The 9,190-nt window shown below is 43.2% G+C and overlaps 1 protein-coding gene and 1 long non-coding RNA gene across 4 annotated transcripts in view; both read left to right on the top strand.

Moving 5' to 3' along the window:
- LOC130187978 (sorcin-like) overlaps window positions 1–708 on the top strand; it is a 28,722-nt gene extending 28,014 nt beyond the window's left edge. For both annotated transcript variants that reach the window (XM_056406007.1, XM_056406006.1), the window contains exons 6-8: window positions 53–166; window positions 251–309; window positions 426–708. In XM_056406007.1, coding sequence (XP_056261982.1) covers window positions 53–166; window positions 251–309; window positions 426–452 — 200 coding nt within the window. In that variant the 3' untranslated portion in view covers window positions 453–708. The remainder of the gene's footprint in view (window positions 1–52; window positions 167–250; window positions 310–425) is intronic.
- Window positions 709–3,506: 2,798 nt separating this feature from the next.
- Window positions 3,507–7,902, top strand: LOC130187986 (uncharacterized). Of its 2 annotated transcripts, XR_008830532.1 has the most exons (4): window positions 3,507–3,960; window positions 5,845–6,445; window positions 6,586–6,718; window positions 7,047–7,902. It is a non-coding gene; the product is annotated as an uncharacterized LOC130187986 (long non-coding RNA). The 2 variants fall into 2 exon arrangements; XR_008830533.1 differs by having other exon boundaries at window positions 3,508–3,960; window positions 6,586–7,902.
- The last annotated feature ends 1,288 nt before the right edge of the window (window positions 7,903–9,190 follow it).

Below are 9,190 nucleotides of genomic sequence, written 5' to 3'. Positions count from 1 at the left end.
GTGTGTATAAATGAGGGTGCTGGTCTCGGTCCTCTCTCGTGTCGTCGTGCAGGTTTTAATCTGAGCCCTCAGGCCATGAGCATCATCATGAACCGCCACAGCGTCAACGGCAGAATCGGATTCGACGAATTCGTGGGCTGCTGCACAAAACTCCGTGCCCTGACCGGTGAGCAGCAGAAGAAGAAGTTGCATTAATCTGAGAGCCATTGTTCGGTGAACAATGAAAGAATCTTTTTTAATCTGTTTTCAGATCAGTTCCAAAGAAGAGACGTGAGCCAGACTGGCACGGCTTCATTTCACTACGACGATGTAAGTTTACACAACTTAACACCGCAATAATGAATACATTATATGTGTATATGATATAACATGGATAGAAAGCTTGACTTTATGACAGTTGTACAATAACCCCCATGTCTCTGTAGTTTATCCAGGTCACCATGAGCATATGAAGAGGAATGGACCAATCAGAATGGACACACCGGCCCTTTAAAGTCTTCTCATAGAATAACGCTGTGTATACTTAGCAATGTGAATTTTTTTATTGCTAAAACCTTGTTGTAATAAAAACGCATTTAAACGTCACATTCCATTTTACGGTGAAGTTTAATGTGTGTCGTAATAAACTAACACGTGTGCCATAACCTCCGTTGGCCCTCAGAGCTGCACGTCTATAACCAATAAAGCTTTTCCTCCCTTTGATGGACAGTTGGTTTTTATTTTTGTTTGTATCGTAGGATGATTAAAACCTTGTCTGTTAAACGTGTGCAACCTGCAAACTTAGAGTATAATTATAGATGTAGGAAAGAAATCAATAACAACACTGTAATGAGAATTGAATTTAAAAAGAAATAATGAACATATAAAACATTTCAAGGTAAAGTGACTAAAAGTAGCAGTTGTTCTATAAATATGGAAATGTTATACATTTTTAAATAATACTATATATGTATAGACATATATAGATATAAGTGTATACATATACACACACACATAAGTTTATATGTGTGTATATATGTATATGCACATTAACCTTGAGGGCTGGAAAGGTACTGCAATATTTGATTGAAACAGGATTCAGTGGAAGGGTATCATTTATTTATATGAAATGATATTATATAAAATAATACAATTATATATATATTTTTTTAAATTAATTTATTATTTTGTTTTTACGGGGTAGTTAACTGGTACTCTCCACTCCAGTAGGTGGCGGTAATGCGCATTGTGTTCGATGCCATCCGCCATATTGCCAGAAGAAGAAGAAGAAGAAGAAGGGACTGGGGGGGAGAATGCATCCTGAAGGTGGCAGTCATGCAACGTCGTGGCTGCCACCTGCCGTAAAACCATCGAAGAAGAAGTCGTACCGGAAACCGTCCACCAAAGACATGCGCAGTCTGCTGGAGTTTCCCGCCATAAACTGGTTCCCCCGCGTGAGTCCGACACAGTTCTTCAGATACAACCGGAAAGACCCACCAGAACCCGGATGTGTGGACTAACTTGTTGAAGTCAGACTCACGAAGTGGCAACAGGAAGAAGACGGAGACGGAACGCGAGTCACGTGACTCTTCATAGAGACGAAACGGCGTGTTGTCCGGATTGTCTCCTCGTGTCCTGCGGAGCTCATGACGTCAGCGAGCCAGCAGGAGCTACTCGGAGCCGAGTGGAGCCGAGCGACACCGAGCGGAGCCGAGTGAGCGGCGCGTGTTTCCCGGAGCTGTCTGGAGGAAACGTTTCTGAGCTCGTGAACATGTCTAAAGCCCAAATGCTGAGAGGTTTCGTCAACCAGCGACTCACTGCGGCTGCGCAGGAGATCTGCGGGCTGTTTGAAGCAACGCTCGCAGAGTTCGAGGAGGAACTGTGTCGTTCACAGGAGAACCAGCGGCACCGGAAGCTGCTGCACGCCGGGTTCCACCCGGAAGTCCGGGTCCAACGAGCAGGTGGGTTCTCTTTGTTTCTCACGTTAACCTGATGGAGCCAGTTCTGGAGGAAGTATTCACATCATGGACTGAGGTAGAGTTACAGGTACTTAAACACGTTCATGCGTTTCACTAGATACACCTCAGAGGTACATCATGTACTTTTTACTGTACATCTCAGTGGTACATAATGTTTACATTACAAATGTTCAGATGAACTTTTTACCGTATTACATCTCATAGGTACATATTGTACTTTTAGTATAGTACACAGAGGTACATATTGTACTGTTTACTGTACATCTTCACATGTTGAAGGTACTTAAAATACCCCAAAACTCACCAAAAGTGTCAGTCTTGGTGAAAATAGATGTCAGATTAGGGTTTTCTAGCGCCCCCAAAGTTTGCCTGGCCACGCCCCTCACCTAGAATGTCCGATCGACTTGTAATTCTTCACAGATGTACACTGAGCTGCTCCACAAAAAAGCCTCTCGGAGCCCTAAGCTCCGCCTACTTAGATTTCCCGCCATTTTGAATTGTGTGTAAAATGCATTATTTTCTACTTGTCCTCCACGCTGGGTCCGATTCATACCAAACTTTATGTGTATCGTGAATGAAGCTTTATAACCTACTATGTATCAAATGTTTTATAAATCTCATTGTGTTCAGATTATATGGACCAATGAACCTCTTAGGGGCGTGTCTTGTTTTCCAATGCTCATAACTTCAACACTAATGAGACAAATCACTCAACTTGAAGTATTAGTGCGCACATTGCATCCTGTAACCTGCACAACAAATCTGGTGCGGTTAGAACAGTAGGGGGCGCTACAATAATTTGTCAAATTTGTGCGATTTGGGCGTTTTTTGCTTGAATTTTTGTTGTTGCCGTTATACATTTAATGATTTCTCCCACAAAACTCTTCAGATCGACTTCCATCTTCTTCACGGATGATCTAAAGGCTTTGAGGATGAAAGGGGAGCAGAATGGGGACTTTTCACCTCACTTTACTTGACGTTATCTGGACCCCTCCTCTTCTGCAGTCCAAGGCGTTATTATATTGTTGTTTTTAAATAAAAGGACTTTTTAGACCTCTTGAATATTAAAGAGTTTAATATGAGATTCATAAGACGTATGAATGTGTTTTATTATTCTCCACAGACGTCCAGCAGCTGCTGGTCCAACAAGAGGTTCCCCCTGAGCAGCAGGTCTGGAGCTCCAGTCTGGACCCAGAGCCCCCCCACGTTAAAGAGGACCCAGGGCCCCCTACGTTAAAGAGGACCCAGAGCCCCCCCACGTTAAAGAGGACCAGGAGGACCCAGAGCCCCCCTACGTTAAAGAGGACCAGGAGGACCCAGAGCCCCCCCACGTTAAAGAGGACCAGGAGGACCCAGAGCCCCCCTACGTTAAAGAAGACCCAGAGCCCCCCTATGTTAAAGAGGACCCAGAGCCCCCCCCACGTTAAAGAGGACCAGGAGGACCCAGAGCCCCCCTACGTTAAAGAGGACCAGGAGGACCCAGAGCCCCCTCGTTAAAGAAGACCCAGAGCCCCCTCGTTAAAGAGGACCAGGAGGACCCAGAGCCCCCCTACGTTAAAGAGGACCAGGAGGACCCAGAGCCCCCCTACGTTAAAGAAGACCCAGAGCCCCCCTACGTTAAAGAGGACCCAGAGCCCCCCCCACGTTAAAGAGGACCAGGAGGACCCAGCGGTGGAATCTCACGAGCAGAGCAAGAAGCACAGAGACTAGCGAAGGCCGCCAGCAGCCCGCGGGGCTAGCTGCTGCTCCGCCGCCAGCAACGACGTCAACGCTACAACGCTGGAGGTCACCGGAGGAAATCCAGCGCCGTGCAACAAAGAGCTCATCACCGAAGTCCAACAGGCCGGCGCGTTCTTCATTCTGTTCCACGAGACTCTGGACCAGACCACCGCGAGCAGACAGCTGGACTTCATGTGCGTTATTGGTGAAATGACCACGTCCCGTCAGGATCCTATGGAGCTCATGGGCCATGACACCACAGGACCTACTGCAGCACCTCAAAGTAAGTCTAACATAAATATATGTATTAACTAACCTCATGTATATGAGTGTGTTTCATATAGTTAAGCTTTACTCGTGTGTCAAGTTAATAACAGATGCGTAGGCGCACTACACATTAATTAGACTAATTAAAAATAGTGTTAGAATGGTAGTAGAGTGGTGTTTACCTGTCAATATGTCTACATAGTGTTCACTAGGCTCAAGGGATGGCTTGCGTTGCTTAATTTGTAAAAATAGTTTTCATTCATATTAGGGCTGTCAGCGTTAACGCGTTAATCTATGCGATTAATTTGGCCGCGTTAACGCACTAAAATATTTTAACGCAATTTTTTTACATTTTTGTAAACAATTTTTTTTAAAAACCGCGGCAGTACGGTTTGACACTGTTTCCGTTTTTAAAACAATCATTTCTCCGCGAAAATAAGGATCATAAATGAGTTTAACTCGTGGATGAATCAGTCGGGTTTCCTCCTGCTCCTCCTTCCTCCCGTCTCCCCCTCTGATAAACAGAGGAACGGAGGGGCGACGTGTCGGGGGACGCGGCGCGGAAAGAACTCGACACACGAAACCTTCACCGTGATTGGTCAATCCGTTTGTCTGTCAACATTTCGGGGGAAAAAAACCCAATGAACACTCAGTAAATCACAAAGGACCTCCCACCTCACAGGTTAGGCTCATTTAGCAGCCTGTCAGTCAGAGAACCAGAGGACACGGCGCGAGGACAATGAGGCTCATTTCAGAGCTGAGATTGTTCTGGAATGTTTGATGTATAACACGTGGGGGTGTGTCACATGCAAAAGACTTTAAACGGTGAATTTAATTTATTTTGTAAAATGTATAAAATGCCCCCAGCCTCCAGAGGGTCACGTGACATATGTGAATGTCAGTCAGTTACCAAGGCCACTGGTTCTGCTGTTCAGTGTTAAAGATGACAGGACCAATGGGGTCTCAATATACTTCTTTTTTTTTTACTAATCTGATGTTTCACTGAAGAAACAATTTATCATCCACGATATTAAATACCTCGCTGGCACTGTATATGTAGGAGCCTCTTTGAAAACACAGCTCTGTGTGCAGTTTGGTCTTTAAAAAGAAGGGAAACACTTTTAACCCTTGTGTTGCCTTCGGGTCATTTTGACCCGATTAAATATGTAACCCTCCTGTTACCTTTATATTTACTAACATATTTTACCCTTTGGGTTCAATTTGACGCCAGCAATTAAAACCTCCAGAAAATTATTAGAATTAATATTGTTTTCCAAGTTTAAGTGTGAGGCACTTTATGTTTGTTTGTTGACTACCGAAAGAACACCGACATTAAACATTGAATGGGGTCAAATTAACCCGAAGGCGGCAGGAGGGTGTAATATTGATTCGGGTCAAAATGACCCGAAGGCAACACAAGGGTTAAACGGTGAATTTAATTTATTTTGTAAAATGTATAAAATAAGCCCAGCCTCCAGAGGTTTAACGTGACATATTTGAATGTCAGTCAGTTACCAAGGCCACTGGTTCTGCTGTTCAGTGGTAAAGATGACAGGACCAATGGGGTCTCAATATATTTTTTTTTTTTACTAATCTGATGTTTCACTGAAGAAACAATTTATCATCCACGATATTAAATACCTCGCTGCACTTTATAGGTAGGAGCCTCTTTGAAAACACAGCTCTGTGTGCAGTTTGGTCTTTAAAAAGAATGAACTTTTAACTTTTAATTGCGATTAATTAATCGCAATTTCAAAATGTGCGATTAATTAGTTAAATTTTTTTAATCGATTGACAGCCCTAATTCATATTGATCCAGTCTGACATTAATCTGAAGTGGTGGTGTCATGAAGAGATGTGGTGACTGTTGGCTAATGTCTGCCTTTTTTCTTTTTTCCAGGAGAATGGACCAAATGTCAACTGGAAGTTTTTATATTAATACAGTTTGAAAAGGATTGTTTTCCTAGTATATTCACAAAAGCTCAGGAGTAGACATGAACCTGTGCACAAACATAGAGACATGAGAACTCACTCACTCACACACACATTCTATTATGTAAATGAATTAGCATTTTAAAAGCAGCTGGAATTGTTATTTGTTATTTTATAGATTATTTTTTTCAAAAGGAACTATGTTGCACGTATTTTAAAAATATATTTACTTAATTTTATAGACATTTGTTCATGGGACTTAAATGTTCTGAAAATGTATTAATAAATATAATTTACAACAGCAATGACATTTGTGTTATCCTTTTGCATTACACCATCCTGTTAATTTTGAACAGACATCAGTGTGTTTACTTTGAATTAATTAATTTAGATTCATGTATATTTCCATCGTAAGTTAGGTCTTAAATTTTATTTAGACGTGGTCTTAAAAAGTCTTAAATTTCACTGGTTTATTCCTGTAGACACCCTGTGGCGGTGCAGTACCACAAAGGCTGTTATAATCAGTACACCAGGTTTTTGATGAGGCCTGAAAAACCAGAGAAAGACCAGTAAGTTATTTATTATATTGCATTTCAAGGAGCTACTAACTTAACATTGCATAAGTAAACATTGAATCTGCATTCTGTTGTATGTGCACACAATCACAACACATATTCATTTCTTTCCTTCTCATTCATATGTGTTCTAGGATTGAGCCCACGTTTGATGTCAGCTATAAGATATTCTGTGAGAGGATCATTGGCCAAAGGCTGCTTGTCAACCAAGAGGTGCTGAGGATGGGCTGAGGAAGGCCTTCATTGAACTGGGGAAAGCAAATGAAGGTCTTGATGCTTCAAACTACAGGGAACTGCAATGCATTTTCCCCTCACGTCTTATTATTTGTCATGTGCAAGTCCAGCTTTACACAACATGTGTGTGACAGGCCTGGGAAACTGTTTTTAATTCTTGCTGTTTGCACAAACATGTACCAGTTGGTAACGAGGAGAAGTGTGTGTGCGTGATGTTGTGTGCCTTTCTTGGGCATCTTTGGTGTTACATGTGCTGTATGGCAGATAGGTTCTAGCCTGTAATGTCTTGTACCACCTGCACCACTCTCTGCTTTTCATGATACTCCTGTGACTTAATTGTCACTGTTTTGTTGTGTTGCAGACAGGATATGTTGAAGAAGAGGCTGGCTCGTGATTTCCCCCAGCTGGTGTTTCACATCCCCACCAAGCGCAACATCTGCCAGCTGGTTTTTGCAGAGACCCTGTCAACCGGGACACTCGCGTGACTCCACAAGTGCCTTTTATGGCAAAGGGAAAAAAAGACATTTTCTGTTGCATGTGAGAAAGGTGAGTACCTAAAGGCTTTTAAAAGTTTAGGTACTCACTTTAACTTGGAGCAGTCAACATTTGCACTTCTTTGCCAGTATGTGTGCCACTTATATGATCAGCCAGCTGCCGATAATGTAAATGAAGCTAGGTACAAGGCTTTCTGTTTGGCATCGTCAGCCTTGCCAGAAATATGCATTCCCCCAACTACTGATGCCCTCCAACAGCACTGCAAACGGGCAAACTACCAGGCTGCAATAATGAGGTCCTGTCGCAAACAAAATGTGCTCCATCACCTGCTGGATATGGTTGGCAAAGAGAGGATGGGACCTTGCACATCACCTGGATGACCAGACATCCGGCCCCTGACAGTGTTTTGCATGTCATACACTGCAGCTGCAAAGGTGCCTGTGAGACAGGAAGATGTTCCCGTTTCTCTGCAGGATTGTGTTGCACAGACTTCTGTCGTTGCTGTAATTGTGCCAACACCAAAGACACCGAGCAACTGGAAGACAACTGTCCTGACACTGACTGTGAGGACTGAGCGTCCTTAATGTTATTTCTTTTGTAGTTTTGTACAGTTTTATATATCAGTCATATTTTTCATAAAGATTGTTTCTATTGTTCGTCAGTGTTGTTTTCATTTGTGGAAGAATTAATGAATGAATAAATGGTCATTGGTGTAAGTACAATTACTGCCTTTTTCTGCCAAAGACTGTACTTCCTACTGAGGGAGGAAGTACAGTCTTTGCCTTGATTTCTTCAGTGTGTGCTGGGTGTTCACAGTCCATGTTAGATCGTCAGTAAGGTGTATTCCCAGGTATGTCAAACTTGATCTAAATGACTTAACATAAGCATAACATGATCGTATATTTGCCTCATTGTTCTTATTGGACGCGGCTATGCATACAGCACTATTTAGAATCCATTTAGCCCACTTTTAAGGGTGTTTTCCTCTTTATCGGTAACGTTGAATCCAACCACGGGAGCCGCCATCTTGCCATTCTGTTGACAAAAAGCAGCTACCTCATTGGTGTAGACCGATCACGTGTCGAACCGTGCCACTACTGGCAACCAAGATCCCATTACGCTCTGGAGAAACTAGTTCGGCATAAAACAGTCGCATCGAATATCGAAGGCAAATTCAGCGACGGACTTTTTTTTGGTAGGTTAGCACAACTCGTTCTTTTTTATGAGCTAACGATTGTGTAGATGCGCGACTGTGGCGCGTGTTGAAACGAAAACAGTGTTCACCTTACGGCCTAATATGAGGTTCTCCTCGGGAACACAGGAGGAAAGCCCGCCTCCTGCTTGATCCGATTGGCTGCCTTGGCCGAGTGTGACGTTGATGAGCGGCGCTCCTCCGCGCCTCGCGTCTAAAGTTGAGAATATTTTAACTTTTAACCGCCCCTGAAAAACTCAAGTAAACCGCGCCGAGTGGCGTTTAAAAGGCGCGTTTGAACGTCGCGCCTTACCTCGGGAATCAATGGTTTAGCGGGCGACGCGTTTTTGAGAGGCGCGTCTGGTGTGATCAGCCCTGACAGCGCTTTGAAGCCGCGCCGCCAGATCAAAGGAACATATGTTTATATATGTGGGCGGAGCCTATCAGCGCGCGTCGCCCATGACGTCACGTCAAAGCCACATACATCTCTATATATAGACTGCATGGAGCGTTCGACACGGAACCACTTTTCAGTTTCAAGTCATTGAATTAGTTGTTGAAGCTTTCACAGACTCAAGATGCATAGCGGCGAACTGCAGCTCGACAACAAACCGAAGCTTACTAAAGCATTGGACGAAATGAATAAGAAGAGGAATTATAAGAGATACGATGAGATCATTGAATCTCAGGATGACGAGTTAAAGACATTCAAGGAGAAGGACAAGACTCAGGAGAAGGAAATTATGAATTTTAAAAAAACTGTTCAACAGCATGAAGACGACGAAATAGAATTTGGACAGGCATTTGTACGGGTGCAG

The sequence above is a fragment of the Pseudoliparis swirei genome, chromosome 22 (genome assembly GCF_029220125.1).
Source record: "Pseudoliparis swirei isolate HS2019 ecotype Mariana Trench chromosome 22, NWPU_hadal_v1, whole genome shotgun sequence".
Taxonomy (NCBI): Eukaryota; Metazoa; Chordata; class Actinopteri; order Perciformes; family Liparidae; genus Pseudoliparis; species Pseudoliparis swirei.
Note: the sequence above shows the minus strand (reverse complement) of the source record. Positions and strands in the feature narration are given on the sequence as shown.